The sequence below is a fragment of the Telmatherina bonti genome (genome assembly GCF_933228915.1).
Source record: "Telmatherina bonti genome assembly, chromosome: 22".
NCBI classification, from domain to species: Eukaryota; Metazoa; Chordata; class Actinopteri; order Atheriniformes; family Telmatherinidae; genus Telmatherina; species Telmatherina bonti.
Genome location: NC_136631.1, coordinates 6,137,920 through 6,160,209, shown reverse-complemented (window position 1 = coordinate 6,160,209; position 22,290 = coordinate 6,137,920). Strand labels below are relative to the sequence as shown.

Genomic DNA, 22,290 nt, shown 5'->3' with positions numbered 1-22,290 from the left:
CATTTTGAAAGGTGGAAGTGCTACAATGAGTGCTGTGAAATGTTTGGCTTGTTAGAGGCTTGTCAGCTGGTCCGCCATGCTGAAAACAGCAGCTAGCCGTCACTCTGAAAGCATCTCTCTGCAGTTAAAATGCAAATTCATTAATTTCCATCACTATTTAACACTTTGGATAACAACACAGTGGGCAACAGCTTGTGTGTTTCTGGTTGAGCAGCTTAAAATAATTCTCAGAATAGGTATTCCCATACGGACAAATGAGCGTTTGTTTCCGTCAAACAGCAGCAGAAACGTTCTCATGTAAAATCTAAAGTACAATCCTCTTTTTATTCCCGTTTTTAGTCTTTTTAAGAGTTCTGATCTACAGTTCTCCAGCGCTCTGAAGGTCTTCTTATTCCTTTCAGTCCCGTCCTTGTACCTGAACACTTTCAGAGGAACTTTTTTGTACATTAAGCCGCTTAACTGACTAACTATGAATCACTCGAGCAGAAAAAGGGCATGAAGGGATGAACCGTGTTCATGACAGAAGAATAGTCAAAACTAAAATACTAAAGCAGATGACGAGGATCTGAAGGCGAGGTCTGGAACAAAGTAAAACAAACCCATGATGTTGGTGGTGCAGTAACATGGGGGGGATTTGACAATGAAACTGGAATCAGACGTAAAATGTGGAATAACGTGGGTGTGATCTGTTCTCTCCACCAATCGGAGTGTTTGTTTTCACCAAGCCCGAGCCGAACGAGGGAGAAAAGCTGCATGACCTCTGCAGCCTCCCGTCTGCCCTGAAAAAATAAGCTTATTCAATAAAAATGTGGTGAAAGAGTGGAAAAAACTTTGGGACATTAAATGGATCCGGATCATCAGGTGCTGGACGAAGCTTGAACAGGAATGGTCTCCATGGGAACGTCCCCATCAAGAAGCCATTGTAGACACACCGGGACCGATGCAAAGTGATATGAAAGATATCTTTCTGTCCATTCACAGCCAGCGTGATGCCAAACGGAATAAATTATTCTAAAACAAACTCGCACAAAAACAAAGATGAATTTTAAGTCGAGCGATGATCACGGGAAGCTGGACCACGGCCGCTTTAAGTCGGACTCCATCTGCCTCAGCGGCTAGCTTAGGCAATAAGATGCTCGGCCATGGTCGCCATGGCGACACAAAGAGTGAATGAAGTAGCAGCGACCAATCAGAGAAGCGATTGTCTTCTCTGATTGGTCGACAGTGTCAGATGTGAAAAAAAAAAAAAAAAAAAAAGATGTGAATATTAAGAAAAATTGACCTCAGTTTGAAAAACTAAACTTGCAGAATTACTGGATGGAATCTGGTCAGCAGTGTGAACGTTCCCACGGACGTGGCGCTGAATCGATGAAAAACATCACCGTGGGAATTATCCGGACGAGTCCGTGAAGCCGTTCAGACTGCGGTGCCACATAAGACCCGGACTGGACTAAATCAGTCCAGGATCCGGATCTCAGTGGGATCATCTGGACAGAGAACAGAACAAAAGCCAGAAACATCCAAAGAAGAGTTCCTGGAAAGTTCTTCCAGGATCCTGGAGAACTCTTCCTGGAAAGTTTCACTGCAGGACAGACGTCTAAAAGCGGTTTGGGAGTTTAAAACAGCTTTTTCTGCCACGCAGCGGTAAAATAAAAACTAAAATCTCAGCCTGGAAGAAGCGCCTGAAGTGTGAATTCCTACGCGGACCTTTTAAATCCTCTCCCTGTAAGAAGTGGAAGTTTACTGCGTGTTTGTCGGTGTCGCTGTCCTGGTCCTCCAGGTCCGCACCTCTCCCGTCACCCCGGCTAAGTGGCAGCGAGGTGCTAATGGCTGCTGCTATGCCCGACTCCCAGAGCATCTGCTGCAGGGTGACACTCCTTTTTCGCTGTCACCTCACCCCGTCTGACAGCAGCAGCGAGTAGCTATTTCAGTCCGAACCTGCACCTGATAGATGCCATTTTTCGCCAGCAGCTGATGAATGATTTATGCTGCAGAAGGAGAATGCTGCATCCTAATCAGCCTCCGTTAAATTTTATGATTGCGAAGCAGCTCAAGTGCAAGCCAACATCTACGCACACAGAACAAAGGGATGTGTTGGACGAGGGGTGGGTTAAAACCATAGACTGTATATATAAAGATGGGCGGAGCCTCCGTGACGTCACCTGTACGTTTCTGAAGAGCAGAATTGAAGCTCGGTGGGCGGTTCCTACCATCACCATCTTGGCAGGGGCATGCGTGTAATCTCACCCGGAAAATACATATATGGACAAAGAGGTGGAGCTGAGAGGGGGGCTGTGAGCGTCATGGTGGATGATTGACATCGAGCGAACTCCAAGCTACCTGTAGCTAAGAGCTAACCGAGCTAACCCAGAGATAACAGGAGCTAACCAGCTAACAGAGGTAAGCGGGCTAAAGCTAAGTCACGTTAACCGGCTAAAAACCGCGATTGTTCTACGTTCTTCTGACTTGAAGCGGGAGATCGGGTACCTGTCAATCAAAAGGACACGCCCCTAAATATGCCGGATTACACATTAAATTACTTTTAAATGGGCGAGTTAGAAAAAAATTCACTCCCCCCACAGTTGTCATGAAGGTAAACCTGACCTATTAAACCTAAAATGGAGTTTTGAACCAGGCTGTAAACATCTTTATTCCTGCTGTAAACATGTTTATTTCTGTTGTAAACGTGTTTATTTCTGCTGTAAACATGTTTATTTCTGTTGTAAACGTGTTTATTTCTGCTGTAAACATGTTTATTTCTGCTGTAAACATGTTTATTTCTGTTGTAAACGTGTTTATTTCTGCTGTAAACATGTTTATTTCTGCTGTGAAGTTGGTCTTTTTAACATGGGAGTCTATGGGTATTCGCTCTGTTTTGCAGCCCCTAGTGGATGAAGGGGGAACTGCAGTTTTGTGCACTTCCGTATAGGCTTTACTTTTAACCGCCTGAGGCTCTGTCCATCTTTCATATACGGTCTATGGTTAAAACTGAAAACAACACCAAAAATGACAAATAAGTAATAAGAAAAGAAGCATAAAACGATACCTTGGAAAACTACGGACGATGGGAAATAAACCCACAGTGAAACAAAAAGATGTTTCTGGATGGCTGAGCTCTTACCTTCTGTGGGAGTTTCTGTTGCTATTGACATGGCCGCGTCCCGTGCAGCCGGGCGTAGGACACTTAAGAACATTCTCATACATTGCCACAACTTCACACGGACAGGAGATAGAGGAGTGAAAGACAGGGAAGGTTAGGAAGCCCTTACAATCACACATGAGCTCTATTAGTTTGTGAGGAGCCTGGCATTATAAACATCATTAAGAAATGAACCTAAATGACCTCTTCTTCGTTTTAATGAACGTTAGTTGGAAAGGGCAGGCGAGGTTTACCACCATATTGCTTCCACTTATCCAGCACATTCAAATTAGTATTCATGGAAGAGGGGACATTCATGAATAAAAAGATGTCATTTAAGTTTGACGGGGATGGGAGGAAGTTTCAGCCATGCAAACAGCTCACAATCATGCAAAAAAAAAGAAAAAACGGAGGTCTGGAAATCAATGGTGGAGGCAGACGGATGGAAAGCGGCTCCCTGATGGAGTGCGCTCTGTTTTCGCCCGCTCGTTGTTAAGGCAGAGAGTGCAGTCTTCAATACCGTTTACCATTAAAACAGTCCGGAACGGACTCAGATCCCCTCGGCAACCAGCCAATTAGATTAATGATCTATGGATGTCCGAGAGGAGCCGTCGGAGCGAAGAGGGGGAGGGGCGGTCGTCTCGATACCGGTGGCGTGTGGGGCCAAACCCTCTCGGCGTCAGCTTCATCATTATCACCCCCTTAAACTTTAACCCCTCATCATCCTCCTTCCCCCTCCATACTAATTGGTGTTCGGTGCAGGTAATTGGACGAAGCCCTCCACCTCAACACGCCACAAGCTGATACATTATGCATATCCTCGTTCTGTTCTGCCCTCCGCTAAGGCGCAGCAGAAATAAACCAAGAGACACGCTTTGAAGCAGAATTCCCCGACGGCTTTCGCTAGAAAACTCCAGAAGCGTCGCTCGATTCTGAAGACGTGGTTTGGCGTCCGCGTTAGGCTGCAGGATTTATCTTTAAATGGTCTTGATGGTTCGCAAACAGAATTCTACCTAAACGTTAAGATGTCGGTTTCAGAGCTTAATGGGGCTGTAGGTATAAAACTATGTACGTATAGGTAGGGTTACAGATACTGGCCACGTTAGACCTTCATGAAGGAAGTTTTAGAGCGACGCAACCAACTACAACAAAAATTATATTATCCCAGAAATCATATTTACAGGTACAAGTTTTTATTTATATTTATGTAGCTATTGAAGAAGACAACATTACGTCTCTTCTTTCTACGGAAAACGGCCAACGTGACTCCTAGCACGCCAGTGGGGGAGAGGTGCAAACAGGTGGCAGACTGGGCCACTTCCTGCCTGCAGATCCAACAGGATTTGCTGTTTCATCACTATGAGCGAACACCGGTAGCTATCCGATCGTACGTTCCAGCTGTCCAGCTGTCCGGTAGCTATCCGATCGTACGTTCCAGCTGTCCAGCTGTCCGGTAGCTATCCGATAGTACGTTCCAGCTGTCCAGTAGCTATCCGATCGTACGTTCCAGCTGTTCGGTAGCTATCCGATTGTACGTTCCAGCTGTCCAGCTGTCCAGTAGCTATCTGATCGTACATTCCAGCTGTTCGGTAGCTATCCGACCGTACGTTCCAGCTGTTTGGTAGCTATCCGATCGTATGTTCCAGCTGTCCAGCTGTTCGGTAGCTATCCGATCGTACGTTCCAGCTGTCCAGCTGTTCGGTAGCTATCCGATCGTACGTTCCAGCTGTCCAGCTGTCCAGTAGCTATCTGATCGTACGTTCCAGCTGTCCAGCTGTCCAGTAGCTATCTGATCGTACGTTCCAGCTGTTCGGTAGCTATCCGATCGTATGTTCCAGCTGTCCAGCTGTTCGGTAGCTATCCGATCGTACGTTCCAGCTGTTCGGTAGCTATCTGATTGTACGTTCCAGCTGTCCAGCTGTCCGGTAGCTATCTGATCGTACGTTCCAGCTGTTCGGTAGCTATCTGATTGTACGTTCCAGCTGTTCGGTAGCTATCCGATCGTACGTTCCAGCTGTTCGGTAGCTATCTGATTGTACGTTCCAGCTGTCCAGCTGTCCGGTAGCTATCTGATCGTACGTTCCAGCTGTTCGGTAGCTATCTGATTGTACGTTCCAGCTGTTCGGTAGCTATCCGATCGTACGTTCCAGCTGTTCGGTAGCTATCTGATTGTACGTTCCAGCTGTCCAGCTGTCCGGTAGCTATCTGATCGTACGTTCCAGCTGTTCGGTAGCTATCTGATTGTACGTTCCAGCTGTTCGGTAGCTATCCGATCGTACGTTCCAGCTGTCCAGCTGTTCGGTAGCTATCCGATCGTACGTTCCAGCTGTCCAACTCCGAACTCTGAGAAATTTTCCCAGAAATGGAGAGGTGATCCCAGAATTCCAAGCTGGGAACTCATTATTCGCAGTGGACCCAAAGCTTGCAAATTTAGAGATGACTGCAATACTTGTAGTCCATCTTTTTGGTTCGGCTAGGTGTTCTCATGGTTTTTGGGATTTATTTCCAAAAGACAACATTTCTAAATGCACACAAACTGGAACGCCAACGGCCTGGTAAAGACGCCACCTACCCTTGACTTCAACATCAACTTCTGATTGCGGCGTTTTACTCCATATGTTTTATGAGCTCAACTCTTCTGAGGAATGTAAAAAACAAAAAATATGTATTTGATGAAACCGACTGGTGAGTTTAATACTTATATCACTCTGTTTGCAAGCTGTAGCGCAGCAAAGGAGCATCTGTAGGTAAAAAAAAAACCTTAAGACCTGATTTAATTAGACCCTGGATGGAAATCTGGGAGTTTTTAAAGCCTTAAATGTAGATTTTACTTTTTACGACCCTGCAGGAACTCTGATAGTTACTGATGATTAACCTGATGAACAGAAAATTGCTGCGTCTCTAATAGAGACGTGAGTGTTAGCTATGGAAAGCCCAAACTGGTACAACTTGCATGTTTTTTCTGAAAAAAAGGCTTTTTCCATTCTGGTTTTAGCCTCTTTACATGCACTAATCCACCTGAGTGTAATTACTTCCACTAACTCAATTCATTCAGAGTTATATTAGTTGGACTGATTTTGTTTTGGTGCAAAATATTTTAATTTCCTTCCAATTTTTCCAAACAAGACGAAACTTTTTCACCAAAGCGAAAGCAAAACAGACCAGCGTCATGCTGTCAAACACAAACTTCATGCTGCTGATGGGAAGAGAATCAGAAAAAACTATGATAATACTTCCTGTATTATCATCTATAATGATAGTGGCTCTACAGGAAGAACTGGCTTGAAACTCAGTTTATAACAAAAACGTTTAAAGAAAATTTAACTTTTTAAGTATTTTATTAAAAATGCGCTCTTCACAACAACCACTCTTCTCCTATAATAATCAGTTTAAGTCAATAATGATTTATAATAATAATAAAAAAAATAATAATGACTTTTATCAATAATAATAATAAAGTTTCTTTTCCCAGTACAAATGTCATGTTGTACTAGTCCTGAAAATATCTGCATTAAATCAAAGATTCATATCTTCTATTCATATTTTGTCCATGTTAAACACTTATTGCAACAATTAAATTGAATAGAATTGTTAACTCTTTAAGGTTTTATTATTTTTTTTATTTGTACTTTTTTGGATCTGAAAACTTTCTGTAATCAATTTTATTTCTTACAATTTTAAATCTGATGAATAGTTAAAGATAAAAACAGAAACTTTCGTCTATTTCCAGGAGAAACGGTGAACAAACAGTGAAATTAACTCGTTTGAGCTCTAATTTAATGGTCATTTTTCACGAGGCCGAGTCGCACTGCAATGTTTGATTTCCTAATTACATGAAGTCACTGCATTATTAATGCATTCACCATTCAGTAGAGTGAATGTGTTAGGAAGTTATGGGAGGTTCTGGTCAGTTTCTTTCCTTTCTTTCATCGATAAAGAAACTTTTGTGAATCAAAAAAGAATAAATTGCATCACTTCCCCCTAAAAAGTCCTCCTGACTCAATCATCAGGACGAACACGGACATTAAACCCCAAACTCTCCAGTGACAATCAATTTCAACACCATCCCCGCTTCCATTTTAGGGCTCTCGACCCCGGACAAGGTCGACAGCTCCAAGTCCTTTTCCCATTCCTGGGAGACGAGCACGTCTGAAGAGTAAGCGCTGGTGCTGCTGGTCTTTACTGGTTTTTAATGGTAAGCAAATCCTCTGCCTTTGTTAAATCCGCCATTTGTCTTGACGAGATTTTAACGCTGCATTTAATGAAAACTGTTGGCAGTAGGTGAATGAGACGAAGCAGGCAGGCTCTGAAGGGAAAACCCACTTTTTATTCACTTGATCTGTGAGACGAGTTTCTATTAATAACAACTTCATCGAGCAAAGAAAACAAATAGATGAGGGTTTATGAATGACTGAAGCACTCACTGCATTATCAAGCTCTGTGAACATTTACAAGTTTACAAAAACCAAACAACATGGAAAAAGCTGCAGAAACGAATGAAGAAGCTTTTCTTTTCAGTCATACGTGCACGTGCATGCAGCCTCCAACAGTTGCATGCCGATCTGCAACGGACAGCCTGACCCAGGCCTCATTCCCCACCTCATCACGGCGGCACACAGAGCAGGCGTTCAGGAAGCAAACCAGGACAAAAAGGTGCAAAAAGGTCACAAGACAAATGCAGCTGAAGCCCGTCTGAGCTCACAGGAACACGTCACACACACGACGGGAAACATGCAGATTTCTAACTTCAAACAACATTTCACACACGGGTTTGCTTCGACACCTGCGTCCAGCCGGTGTGTGACGGATACACTCACTTTCTGGCGGCACCCGGTCTTTGTGCGGACAGCCGGACAGGCTGCGGTGGTGGGGGTAGAGTCCCGTCACGTGACCCGTGCCATCGCAGCCCGGGGTCGGACACCTGCTTTCCTTCTTGTCTGCACGCGAAGCATCTGTGAGCAGAGATGTAGGAGACGTTTCCAGTTATTCAGCGTGTAAAACTGGAACACACTGTGTGTTTACAAACGTCAGGCGATTCTTTCTGAACAAACCCAGCAGGTGGAATGAAAACAGAAACATGGTGTTAAACCTGCCAGGATGTGCACTACCTGCACCCAGGATAGCGGACATGTGGGCCGGATCCGGGCTACTTATGGCCCAGTTACACTGCTGGTAAATGCCATGTGGGCCACATGTGGTCCAGATGTCTGCTACCGGCTCAGATGTGCGTTTATAGCAGCTGTGTGTGGGCCAGATGTGTCCAAATACAAGGAGCCATGAGCCACACTCACATGTCCAGAAGTAAAAGCCAAACAAAACTGCAAATGTGGGCCACATCTGGGCCACACAGTTTGTTGCTATCTGGTGAAATGACCAAAAAGAGATGTTTCATATATATTTTATTTTCTTCAGTCAGATATACGGAGGGTTCGTACGAACTACGGCCAGTCCAGCCGGCCAATCAGAGTAGACTAGAACGTCTGCCTACATTCTGGCTTCACAGATCGAGTTAATGGGCAGAAGGAAACACGGTTGTATAAGATGATAGTGTGACTAGACAATTAGCATCAAAGGGAAACTAACTGGATTAACTGGCTGATAACCATTCCATCAGACTTGACAGACTGGTTAGTGTGGACGTGCAGCACGAGGCTCCTCAATGTAATGAAATGTTTTTATATTCGTTGTTATTTGGGTTCAGATTAAAAATGCCTCTGCAGCGACACCATTACGGTAGGCGGGAGTGCATCTAGTAAAAGAATCTTATTGTTTTACAAAAATCTTTTTTTTTTCATGTTAATTTCCATAAAATGATGCAAAAACTGAGAAAACAGACAAGGCAGAACCCTTTTCTCACGTTGAGCCTATTAAACTTTTAATAAACTATCATTTGATTCAATATTTTCATTTGAAGATTGTTTATCGGTTCTTTCAGTTTAAAATAAAAACAAAATCATAAATAAGATTAAAAAAGACACGACTTCATTATACAAAACAAGAAAATTAACCAGTCTATACATCTGATATATATATTTACCATGGAAAATAAATAAACCAGTCAGACAATCAGTATGAAGAGGATCAACGTGGAGAATGAGGAGCGTGAAGCTGTCAGAACTTCAGCAACGTTGGCTGAACAGTTTTAAGGAAGAAGAAAATAAGGAAGAAAGGACGCGTCGGACGCAGAAATAACCGGGTCTGGACAAACTTTCCACCTGAAGGAAACGTTCGTGTTTCGTACCAGTTGAACACGGATCCGTTAAACGCAAGCGAACCAAAAGTCGTCTTCCTGATTCGTCTGTGCAAAATAAATATATTCTTTTCATCCGAACAGTTCGCATCGGTTTTCCAGCTCGCAAAACTGTTCAGTGAAGACAAAAGCTTCTGGCTGTGATGCTAATGCTAAAGCTAAAGGAATTAGCTAGGAGGAACTAAAACTTTTCTTTTTAAATGGATAGAAAGAAATGGACACTTGTAACCATGGTAACCGTTCATAAAGATGGCGATCAACCTGAAAATGCTGAGAATATAAAGACAGCTCATGTAAAAAGGGGAGAAAAAAGTCCAGTTAAATTAAATAAACAGATTCAAATGAAGTGATTCAGATGTCCAAAATTAATTAAACAGCAAACATAAAAAAAAAAAAAAAATTGTCTTTGAAAATTTGTCAAAGTCTTGTTGTGTTGAGCACTCAGCAGGTTAAAACAAAACTTCCTTGACTTTTGCAACCGAACACGTGCTGACAAGTAGTTTTCTTTTTAATTCCAGGTCTGTGTTTATGAGAAGAAGCAGGATGAAAACTGACAAGGACGACGGAGCAGTAATTACTTTCTGACGGGTCTTTTGACAATGAAGTTTGAATTTACAGCTACGATGTTGTGAGGGTTTGTGAAACGTCAGCTTTTTGGAGGTCACTTGGACGTGTTGACGCGACACTCCAGTTTCTGCTGCGCCTGTTGGCCTTCAACACGAAGCGATCCAATTCAGGTTCAAATAAAAGCAAATCTCCCTTTTCTGCTCTTTTACGCCACAGCTGCATCTCTGCTGAGCTGATGACGACGGTGTAAAAACACACACGTCTACACCGGCACACACACCAGATGAGATCGTCTTTCCCTCCCAAAAAGCCTGGATCTCCTGTTTCCTCCAAACCCAGCTCAGATATGGTTACTACCAAAACAAACCCGTGCCAGGCTGCACCGGCAGGCATCCTTTCTAGAAATGCAACCTCTAAAAGACTTTGACCCTCAATGTCAGAAATTCTCCCTGTAAAAATGACGACTGCAGAGCCTCTCTGGTCGTAGAATAAACGTGGAGCCATGTGACCGACTATCATCTCCCACTGACCACTGATTAAACTTTCAAAGGCCTCTGTAACTCAATAGCTCCAACTGAGGCCAACCAAAATAAACCCCCACGTTGCGTATTAGAGCCAAAGCAAGAAAAATAATCAAGTGAAGCGGGAAGGAGGGGTCAGAAAGTACAAAATTGAAAGGTGGCGCAGGGTTGGACCTAATCATACATTTACAAATGAGTCACCAAACCAAATTCCATGTCTCATTCATCAGAAAAAAGCAGCTCATTATCCTCCGTGGCTCTCATCCATCTATGTCACATTAGGACCACGTGAGTTTGGTACAATACCGCCATGTCATGTCTGGCACCGGAGCAATCAAGGCGGGGAAATTTCATGTTGATAGGAAGCTTGGTCTGCAAGTGAAATGCGGCTCTTTTATAATGGCTTCTTTTGAGGCACATCATTACATTCGCTGTTAATGTTTCAGCGGCATGTTGGAAATAAGTCTCCATTTCCGTGAGCAGGCATGATGCCCGTGCACTCTGCCTGCGACGCTTCTATTGTAGACAGCGGAGGCAGCCAAGTGAAAGGCATATTAGAAAGCAGGGGGATATTGATTGTGGCTGGGGACGGTCTGCGCTTTGCATAGCAAATGGCCCCCATTACCATACCATCTCTGGATAATTAATGTGCAGTCAGTGGGCCTGTCGTTCGTTATCGGTCATTCTGATACTGTTCAATTTTCATCTCAACCTCATGCTTCTGTTCGGGAGCAGGGCTCTTCTGAGAGCCCCCACCACACCCCCCTCCTTCACCATGCTCTGTTTTATAAATCACACACAAGAACCCTGGTCAACGAGTGTCTGCAGCTATCTCGCCTGAGGAAAGATGCTATCGCCGTGCAACTGTCTTGCATCCTCTCATTATTCCAACATTATCCAGACACAAAGGCCATGGAAGGCTCTTGAAATTAGCATTTGTGTGGCATTTAAGTAGCAATATAAACCTGCTGTGAGTTGTGTGGCATTTGAGGTGTAATATCATCCCACTGTGAATTAGCCCGCTCCTGTTTGTTGCTCTTATCTGGCATCTTCCTTATGGGAGAAAAAGGATTTAAACCCAGTTGGGCTTTTATATTCTTGCAGTAAACGATGAGAGGAATAATTAAGAGTTAAACAAAGGAGGTTGCAATCAGCTGCGGCGAATGCCGGTGGAAATTTTCTGGCTGCCACGAGCGGAGGAAGCTGAATAACAATTAGCACCGCCGGAGTCGTGCGTTTGTCTCGCTGCTGTATCGGTATCAGCCTGTAGAGGAAGAGACGGGCCTTCGAAAAGCAAAGGGGGACTCAGTTCTCTACTTTCTTTTCCCAAGTGCTCGCGCAGGTTTAAAAATAGGTAGATTTACCCCGAGCTGCATCACAGGGATGAGATTTGCGGTCCTAACAGGCCGTGCAGATTGCCATTACTTATGCCTGACAAGCCTACCCTCTGATGTTTCCATGCTGGCCTATTTTAACAACATAAGCTGCTGCTACCGAGATGCGAAGTTCCAAATTGGCTGAAAACAAGTTTGTCCCGGGGTTATGGTGAGGTTCCCAGGATGCATGCGGGCTGCTTGCCAGACAAACATTTTACCTCCACTTGTCAAAGAAGGTAAACGTGGTTGAAGGAAGACTCACCTTTGTGGAAGAAAGGCTTCTTCATGCCGTCGGGGAGGCGGGCTTTGCGCTCCACGCCGTAGCCGTGCCGCGGGCCGTGGTTCTCGTACCGCACTCCATCTCTTCTGGCCACCTCGGCTGCCATCTTATCCCGCATGGCCTTGGCGCGTTCGGACTCCAGCGCGATGGCCTTCTCCAGCAGGGACAGATTCCCCTTCGTCATGTCAAAGACCTCCTCTGACCGGTCCGACGTCACGGAGGCCGTGTCCTCGTCGAAGTCCCGGTGGTTGGTGTGGTAGCGCTCGTCCTGTGCGCAGCTGGAGAAGGCCTTGGAGCGCGGGCTCAACTGCTCCTCCAGCTTCATCAGATTGTCCATGTCCGAATAGTTCCTGTCAAGCGTCCGTCTGTCCTCCTGGCTGCTGTGATAGTCTCCGTAGCCGTGGTGCTGGGGCAGCTGATTGGGGTCTCCGCATGAGTAATGGTTCTGCAGCGACGGCCCGTTTCGGTCGGAGGGCTTGGTCTCGCTGAGTTTGCGAGCCAAGTCGAAGCATTGGTTCCTTAGGCACTCCAGACTGCTTAAACACACCTCCTCGTCGCTGTTTTCCACCTGTCCGTTACTGCTGGTCTTTATATGTCCGCCGCCAACGCCGTGTGTATTTCCACCACCGTGGGAACAGTCGGCGTCGTTGCCGACCATCCTGTCCTCAAACTCCTGCCCGTCCAAGCTGTCGGACAGGACGGCGCCGTGTCCCTGCGCCAGCAGTTTGAGGGAGTCCACCGTTTCCCGAACCACATCGCTGTCCATGTCCAAACTCAGATCTCCCCTCTGGGTTTCATCCCCTACCCCCTCTTCCTCATCCTCCTCTTCCTCTTCTTCTTCCTCCTCCTCTTCCTCCTCTTCCTCCTCCTCCTCCTCTTCCTCCTCCTCTTCCTCTTCCTCCTCCTCCTCCCCCTCGTCCTCGGCGCTGTTGGAGGAGTTGCTGTTCATCTCGGACTCCGTCATGGCGCGGTTGGCGGCGTCCTCGGCGATCTTGCCCAGGTTGAGGAGCGACTTGGCCACCAGCTCGTCGTAGTTCTCGTACTCGTCGTTGTTGTTGTCGTCCTTCTCTGACGTCGGGCCGCATTTGCCGCCGACGCCGCCTCCATCATTCCCCTCGCCAGTGCTCATCTGATCGTCCTCTGTCGGAAAGAAAGAACAAACGTCTTGTAATTTCATTTCCGTCATTCTATTTTCCCGGTAAATCAGATTTCTGGGCTTGGTCCATCTAAATTGGATAAGGAACTCTTTGCTTCCCCTAATAATTTACTTTGAGAGTCTTAACAGCAGCTTGTGCTCTGAATTGTGAATCACCACCGGAAGTTTGGGAAAGTTGCAGAGAGAATCGCTTTTCTGAACCAGAATCTACACAATGAGGGACAGCAGTTGAATTGCTGTCTTATTTTTTTGCAATAATTCCCCAGATGGTTTCTTCGGGATTGAAAGGTCTGTAAATAGCTTTTAAATGAGAAAACATTTTATTCATCACTCAGCAGGGAAAGATCAGAACCTTGTGACTGAGAATCTCAAATGTGAGCAATAATACAACAGTATCTGTAACATGATGAGTCCCGGTCGGCGGCTTTTCATCGCTTGCTTGTAAAGTTCTTTTTTTCATTCAATCATCAGTATCTTTAGAATTTCTTTCAGGGCCTAATTGACTCTGACAAACTGCAAAAGGTTACTGAACCTTTTCTGTCAGTAATTTCAAGCACTTGCTCCTGGAGAGCTTCCAGTCTCTCCTTTCACATTTCCGCCCCGAGCCACCAAGAGCGCATCGCTGGCGTTGGCGTCGCGTTCGCCGCTTACATTCCTGTGCAGAGAATTAACCCAAAGGTCCTCTCACTCACAAACAAGCAGCTTCTTTTTTCAGAAGGGCAGTGATTCGTGTTTGACTTATAAAAACAGTTCATATGCTTCAATCTAATGAAGGCAACGCGGTGTTGCTGCTTGGTGGTGGAGGAAGCAGTCACGAATGACCGGGCGCATATTTTGACAGCATGCAGTAACCTCCTGCACCGCGGGTTTAATTTTTGATGCTATGAAACGTGGCACAGGGAAGCAATTTGAAGAGCAATCAAGGTGCACAAAGGAGGGAACAGATTAAGGAGGGAACAGAGGGACCGCTCTGCCTTCAACCGGCGCTGGATTAGCAACAATAGATGTGCGAAACACAGAAAAGCTAAAGAATTTCAACCTGGAGATTATGTAGCTTTGATGCAGATGAATTTTTTTTTAATACTTTTATTGGAAAAGCAGCAAATGATTCCAGTAAACATCATAATGATTTGGGGATTTTGCAGAAATCATGGAGGCAGCTCAGCAGCTAACTGCAGAAACAGAGGCGGTGACAGGTTGAAGAGACGGTGGCAACAGTCCACAGTGTCTGCGTTGGGGGGGGGTTAAAACCTCCGCTAATGAACACCAGTCTGCAGACACGTTTTCACATGTCGGCAGGAAAATATGAGCACGGCTGCTGAGATGCCGCATCAACACTTTGGGTGGATGAAGCCGCGCGCCAAACAGGGTTAACACTCTCCTCACTCGGAGCTTCAGTCTTAATTGGACTTGAAGGCACTGTCAGGTCCAATCGAGATGCGGGGGTGCAACGCAGGATCTGCTGGAGAGAAACCTGCCAGATCCAGTGTCGGGCACGTCACGGGGGAAGATGAGATAACATATGGGGCAGGAGTTTCTCAAATCCCAGTCCCAAAAGTAGGCAGGGTTTAGCATGGTGACTTCAGGTAAAGAATATAAACTAGTTCCGACTGGGGAGAGCTGTGCTTCTTCTAATGCTTTTATATTCGTCAAGAAACACGCAGCTGAAAGCAGAGAATAGTTGATCAATAGATCATGTGCTGAGCTGCAGCTTTAATACCAAACACTAAACTAAATCTGTACATTTCTGTATTTTAGAAATCAAAGGATTGTTTATTATACATTGATGAGATTATCCACATCGACGCTAAACTGACATGATGAATGTAGGATAACGTGAAAAACTGTCAAAAGTCTACATTTCTATTCTCTGATTCTTTCTTTTACATTTTTTTTAACTTGTGTCCAATTTCACTAAATAAACAAATACATTTATTTGATTGTGAAATATTCAGACACACACACACACACACACACACACACATATATATATATATATATATATATATATGTGTGTGTGTGTGTTTGTGTATACATGTATACACACACATATATATATAAATATATATATATATATATATATATATATATATATATATATATATATATATATATATATATATGTGTGTGTGTGTGTGTGTGTTTGTGTATACATGTATACACACATATATATATAAATATATATATATATATATATATATATATATATATATATATATATATATATATATATATATATATATATGTATATATATATATATATATTAGGGCTGTGATGATATGGTTTTGTCCCAATTCGATTCTGAATTCTTGGGTGCTGCTTAGATTTGAATTGCGATTCTCACAATTCTTCGATATTGTTTGATATTGTTTGCTAAAAACAAACAAACAAACAAAAAAGTATAAAACTTTTTGCTCGTCATTTTTCTTGTTTTCAATCAGGAAAAAGCAACGCAGCAGCAAGACCATCATTCTGCTGCTATGATGCCCAAGAAGACAAATAAAAAGATCAATAAAAACAATTAAAATGAGAAAAATTTTTTATAATGGATTATTTGTATCTATTTGAAAAAAATCAATTTTTCTAACAACAAAAAGATCAAATTTTTGTGAAGCAAAAAATCCCGAAATTCAATTTCACCCCTAACATATATACACACACACTTATTTACATACATATATATATATATATATATATATATATATATATATATATATATATATATATATATATATGTATATGTATTCCCATTGGATTAATTGAAAAGTGTGTCCAAACTTTTGACTGGCAGTGTTAACATGTAATCTGTTACAGAAAAATTAATTTATTAAAATTTCTACTAAAGGTCAGTTTACGTTGCCTGATTTCCTGGAAGACGGATTACAGTGACGCACACACTGGAGCAGATAACTTTGCTACTTTACTGCTGCAATTAGTTTTCAGAGACGTTGAGCAACTCTTTTTAAAAAGCAACAAATGAAGCAACTTTCTGGTGTTACTGGAGACTGAAGCGTGTATAGTTTACTCCAGTGTTTTTCAACCACTGTGCCGTGGCACACTGGTGTGCCGTGAAAAATGAGCCAATTTCACAGAATTTGTCTGAAAAGCCGCTCTGTTTCCATCCAAACAGACCCAGGCCTGTGAAAAATCATAAAATTCCATTTTCTTTTGTTTATCTGATTAAGTTTATATTATTTATATAGGCTTTTGAAAAACAAAAGAAAAACAGTGTTGGTTTGTGGTGTGCCCTGTGATTTTGAGAGAAAAAAATGTACCTTGGCTTAAAAATGGTTGAAAACACTGGTTTACTCCATCAACAGGTAGCGCTCATGCTGCCTGAGGCCCCTCCCCCCTCCAGAAATGCTCATCGCTGCAGTCACAGTGGGAGACGATCACATCTGCTGGAGGCTCAAACTGGAAATAAATGCATAAAGTTTCTGCTGGCTGATCACGTCCCGGCTCAACGTCAGATATTAGTGTCTATTAATGAAGCGTGTGGATGAGAACACGCCTGATCTCGGCCTGGCGTTGCTGTAACAAGTGAAACTATGGCCGCGGGGGCTGGTATAATGATGTCACATGTGTGGGGGAATCCTTTTTAATGAGGAGTGGTGACCAGATGTTCAGAGGAGGCATGAGGCCAACAACAGCAGGAATGATAAAAGCAACCACATTAGTGTTTCAATAAACCCAAAATGGCTGAAATGTGAGAAAAACAAGTCTTTGATTTGTGCTTTTCTGGAAGGTGGAAACATGACGCCATGAAGGTCAGAATCAGCTGGTCGAGACTGGCCTCACTGTGCCAACCAGCTGCTGCAGGTTCCTTCTGAATTCAACCGTACAGCGTAAACACTTTCAGCCAGCAGGACGCCCCAGGTAGAGGTTTGTTTCGGTGTGTCTACAGCCAGATGATTGGCCGGATGTTCTGCTGTCCAGCCAATCCCTGCGGCTCCTCGGCTGTTTAACTCTCGGCCGCCAGAAGAGGCGTTCGGTCTGATGAAGTCCTGGATATTACGGGAAAATTCCAGCGACTGAGCGAAGGGAAGCCTGGATTTGTCCATTTGTTCTGAAACTCCTCATCTATCTGCGCTGGTGTGTGAGGAGTCGACGGTTTTTTTTTCATGTTAGTCCAACAAACACACACGTCATATTATAGCAGGGCTGCACAATTTATCACTAAAGAATCGCGATCTTGATTCATACTTGTATACAATCTCATTTTCAAATTACGACAATTTAAAATAAATAAATAAATAAAAAAAGATCACGAATAAAACAAAAAATAAATGATTAAATAAAGCATAAAAACAAGCGCTCCCTCTTTCTCCCTCAACAAATGAAAATGGCGGATCCTTATACCACGTGACGCAGATGCCGGCTGATAGGAAAAACTTGCCAACTTTCTCGCTAAATCTGGCGACTTTTTTTGTTAAAAGCGACTAGCGACAAATCTAGCAACTCTTACTGGAGTTACTGGAGACGTTTCTGGTGTTTTGGCGACTGACTTGAAGGCACATGTTGTTTAGCAGTGACTGTCAGGAACGAGCAGTGGGAGCCTCTCCCCATCATAAAGCACTCCCAGCCGGTCAGAGGAGCAGAGAGGACACCTGCACAAGTCCACGTGCACTGTCACAATGAATAGTGCATGTGCATATCCACCGCTGATCCCAGCCTGGCTGACAGAGTGGGATGTAGACTAACATCATTTCTGTTTGGTCCATTTAGATTGTTAATGTCCAGTTTAAACTGTCCATATGCGCGTAATGTAATGGACGTTGTAGGAGAGAGGAATAATGTGGGAGACACAAAAGTTGAGTCAAAACCACCATAAATATGTTTAGAGTAAACGTTTTTCTGTTTTTTTTTTTTAATTTTGCCATTGAAATATCACTTTAAAACAGTAGATTTTGAATCCCTTTAGACCCACATTGCATAAATAACTTTTGTCCTCCTTTGTTAAATGTCAGAATATCAAAGTTAACCAAAGGGCTGCTGTGTGAAATTTCTAGTTTCATGTCCAACTCTCCTGTATTTTCTACATAGCTACCTCTCATCACCTTATGCACAGAAAAATATTGTTAAAAAATGTTACTATTAAAATTATTCAAAGGTTGTGTGTGTAAGAGGAGACAAGAGAGACATTTATTGTGTTTATGTTCAGTGTCAGCTGTTGCAACGTTGATGTGCCGGTAATACGCGCAATAAATATTTATATTGGAAAAAAATCATGAGAGAATCGTGATCTCAGTTATTTGCAAAAAAATGGTGATTCTCATTTTATCCAGAATCGTTCAGACCTACATTATAGGAAATAAAACCTGTTTCATGTCTCATAAACTGTATGAGCGTGTGCAGAGTACATGTTAAAGAGTCGTCCATGGTGTCTAACCTCTTCAGTGGGGCGGCGTGGCATGTGAATATGTATTTTACTCAGCTAAGACAGCTGATCTGAATGACGCACATGATGCTACAGTCATAACTGTAGAAAAACTGTAAACACTTATTTCAGACCAGCTGCAAATGCATTTAGCACCTGAAGCCGTGCTGAACTCCAGTAGCCACGAAAACACTCCTGGTACATCAGAAAGTTCCAGGAAAAGTAAAACCGTTGATCCAGAAAAAGTCTTTAAAAACAAAAATACCGTCCTAAATGAGCCGTTTCTCCAACCTGCTCATCATTTTCTTTCATTCACATTAATGTGATTTTCTGTTTAATGTGTCGCGTTTTAACAGTTAAACATGTAAAATGTTTCACGTTCCAAATATTTTCCTCTACTTATAACAAGACTGAAGTTTTTTTTGTTTGTTTTGTTTTCATTCTTGGAAGCAATTTGCTTCTGTAGTTTCATGTTATTCCCAAAACAAAACTCATTCATTCATTCATTCATTTTCTGAACCGCTTATTCCAATTCCGGGTCGTGGGGAAGCTGGAGCCTATCCCAGCCGGCTTTGGGCGACCGGCAGGGTACACCCTGGACAGCAGGGCCACACAGAGACTAACAAAACTGTGTCACATTAAACTTCCCAACAAGCTAGAAAAAAGGCAAAAACGGCATCTGGCTGAAGGTTTTCTGGGATCGACTGTAGATGCTGCAAAGATAAAAAAAAAAACAACTTGCTGTTTTTATTCATCTTTTTATTACAGGTGGAAAACATCTTCATCTTGATGAAACTGGCTTTAAGAATTTTTGAAGCTGCTTTCTTGAATTTACTGATCTTCCAAACTATGAAAGTTAAAATGAATTTCAGTTAAAAGGAAACAAAACTTTTTAAAACTTTTAATTAAATTTTTTTTAAATTTAATATAATTCAATGATAATTTTTATTTGTCTGTATTTTCTAATTTAATAACTTTTTTCTTTTTTAATTAAATTTTATTTGTTTTCTAAATTTAAACCGATTTAGTTTAATTTAATTTCTCTTTATTTTCCTTTGCTTTAACTTTTAGTTTTGTTTCTGAAACGAATAAATGAAATTATCTTCATCCCGTACCCGGCTGCTGGGGCCCGACTGAGACGGTCCAGGAACCACAACGGTTCGGATGTATTTGGGAGGTTTCGGTTGTGGGTCGGTTCTTTAGTTTAAACTGGTTATTATCGGGTTTAGAACAACGTAAACCTGACGTCAGACAGGAAATCTGTGGACATCCTACAAAATAAAAGTCTTATTTTCAGCTGTTGTGGACCAAAATCTCACCTTGCTCTTGATTCTGCTCTCCTTCATCATCCTCTCCCTCTTCATAGTCCACCTCCTCCACCGCCTCCTCTTCCTCCTCCACCCTCACTTCATCGCCCTCCTCCTCTTCTTCTTGCTCCACCTCCACCTCCTCTTCCTCCTCCACCTCTTCCTCATCTCCTTCCCCTCTATCCTCCTCCTCTCCATCTTCTTGCTCCATTTGCTCTACATTATAGTCCATGTAGCCTTCCATATCTTCCTCCTCCTCCACTTCTCCCTCCTCCTCCACGGCTCCCTCCTCCTCTTCCTCCTCCCGGTCGTCCATCTCCTCGGTCCCGTCGGTTTCGTAGCACTCCTCCATTGTGGAGTTGTCCATGTCATCCAGGTAGCTGCTCCTCTTGGGGGAGGTTTCCAGGGTTTGTCTGTCTAGACTCTTCCTCTTCTTGGCGAGAGGGCAGCCGTACACACTGCGGAGGAGAGATAAGCCATTAGCCACCAGCTAATTAGCAACACTAATGCTAAAACAAATCAGAGCTGAAATGCTGCAGTTTATTAAGCAAACATGAAAAGAAGCAGACAGGTGCATTCAGCAGGGAGAGTAATAACTCTAAAGAAGGGCTTCTTAACCATGTTTACAACCAACTTCACCAGTATAAACTGGTTCCTTCAAACATTAACAGCACTGGTTTAATTTGTATTCCATGACTAAACCAAATTTTTTACAGTTTAACACTTAAATCTAGTAAAATATGATTAAAGAATCACCAGATATGACAAATAAATCTGCACCTGAAGCTCATTTTCTTTGTTTGTTAAATATTTCACCAACTTTCCAACGATGTTGAATGTTTGGTTGCTGCTTTAGCCCATTAGCGCTGGACGCAGAAGACGGATGGGAAAGGAACGAACCAGAGAAGAAGAGGAACAAGAAGAAGAAGGTTCCAGATAAAAGAAGTTGTTGAGAAAAAAAAACAAAAAACTGCTGTCAAAACGTTGAAATGAACTCTGAACTCAGCAACGCCCTCTAGTGGAGAGTTTTTCAAGCTTTTTTGAGCCAAGGAAAATTTTTTACACTGAAAAATCACAAGGCACACCACAAACCAAATTTTTTTTTTGTATTTTTGTTTTTTAAAAAGTCCAAATTATTAATATAAAGTCCATTTTGTCAAAGCCTCTTGAATAGATATCAAATAAACACAAGAAGATGGAATTTTATTATTTTTCACTGCGGCCTGTTTGAATAAACACAGAGCTGCTTTTAAGACCAACTAGGGGAAATTGGGTAATTTTTCACGGAACACCTGATAATCTCTCGCAGCACCCAGTGTGCCACGGCACAGCGGTTGAAAACCACTGCTCTAGTGGACCAAAATACCAGGGCAACGTAAAAGATGCATGGAAGTATGGATGCGTTTGAAACGATCGCCCCAATTATGGTACGTAAGGGAGCAGAAATAAACATTTAGTGTTGAAAGCTTCAGATCTTCAGCGCTGGATAACGTCAGCTAATGGTGCGTTCTAGTTGGCTCGTAATTTCGAGTAGTTGGGAGTAGATGACATCATTACCAGGTTGTTAGCGTTCCAGTTGCACCACCTCAGAAAAAACTAGCAAATCACAAACACGTATAAATGTTCACCATGAGAAAAACCAACCAATTGATAAGATAATGAATAATAAACAAAACAAATTGCTGATTTTTTTCTATTATAATAAAAGCAATTCGCTGCTGTTTACACTAAAAACTCAACAGAAGAATTTCTTAAAGAATCAGAATCCCTTTATTGCCATTTCTGTGCAAACAAACAAGGAATTTGAGTCCGCTGGCAAGTTGCTCTCTGTTGTACGTACATTAAATAATCAAAGAATAAGCAAAAAACAGGAGGAAGAGTTAGATAAACAAATATAATAACACAGTAGAAACAAGGAAAGGCAGCAACATACTTGCGAGCAGCAATGGATATTGGTTATTCTTTAACTATTTCCATGGTATCTACACAGTATTTGACAGCAATTTCAGGTCACATGGATGTGTGCTAATGTGCATCGGTGTACATTTTGTTCAAGACAGTGATGGCCTGGGGGAAGAAACGGTTCCTCTGGCTACTGGTATTTGAGAACTGGGCTCTAAACCGCCTACCAGATGGGATGAGTTTGAACAGTGTGTGTGCAGGGTGTGAGGGGTCTGCATAAATGTCACTCCCCCGTTTCTCCATCCCAATGGTCTACAGGTGGTAGTGTAGCCATCTTTAAATCACGATTCTCTACATCACAATTTTCTGGGTTATTTCTGAGAACGAGCGCCGGGTATCTCTGCCTTGTTTACA

At 42.9% G+C, this 22,290-nt stretch overlaps 1 protein-coding gene across 1 annotated transcript in view; it reads right to left on the bottom strand.

Annotated features, from left to right (window-relative positions):
* LOC306772579 (myelin transcription factor 1-like protein) overlaps window positions 1–22,290 on the bottom strand; it is a gene marked incomplete at both ends in the record, with an annotated part of 98,737 nt that overhangs the window by 34,015 nt on the left and 42,432 nt on the right. The window contains 4 exons of the mRNA XM_079262123.1: window positions 3,122–3,212; window positions 7,957–8,091; window positions 12,116–13,273; window positions 19,987–20,432. Of these exons, the coding sequence (XP_079118249.1) occupies window positions 3,122–3,212; window positions 7,957–8,091; window positions 12,116–13,273; window positions 19,987–20,432 (1,830 nt within the window). The remainder of the gene's footprint in view (window positions 1–3,121; window positions 3,213–7,956; window positions 8,092–12,115; window positions 13,274–19,986; window positions 20,433–22,290) is intronic.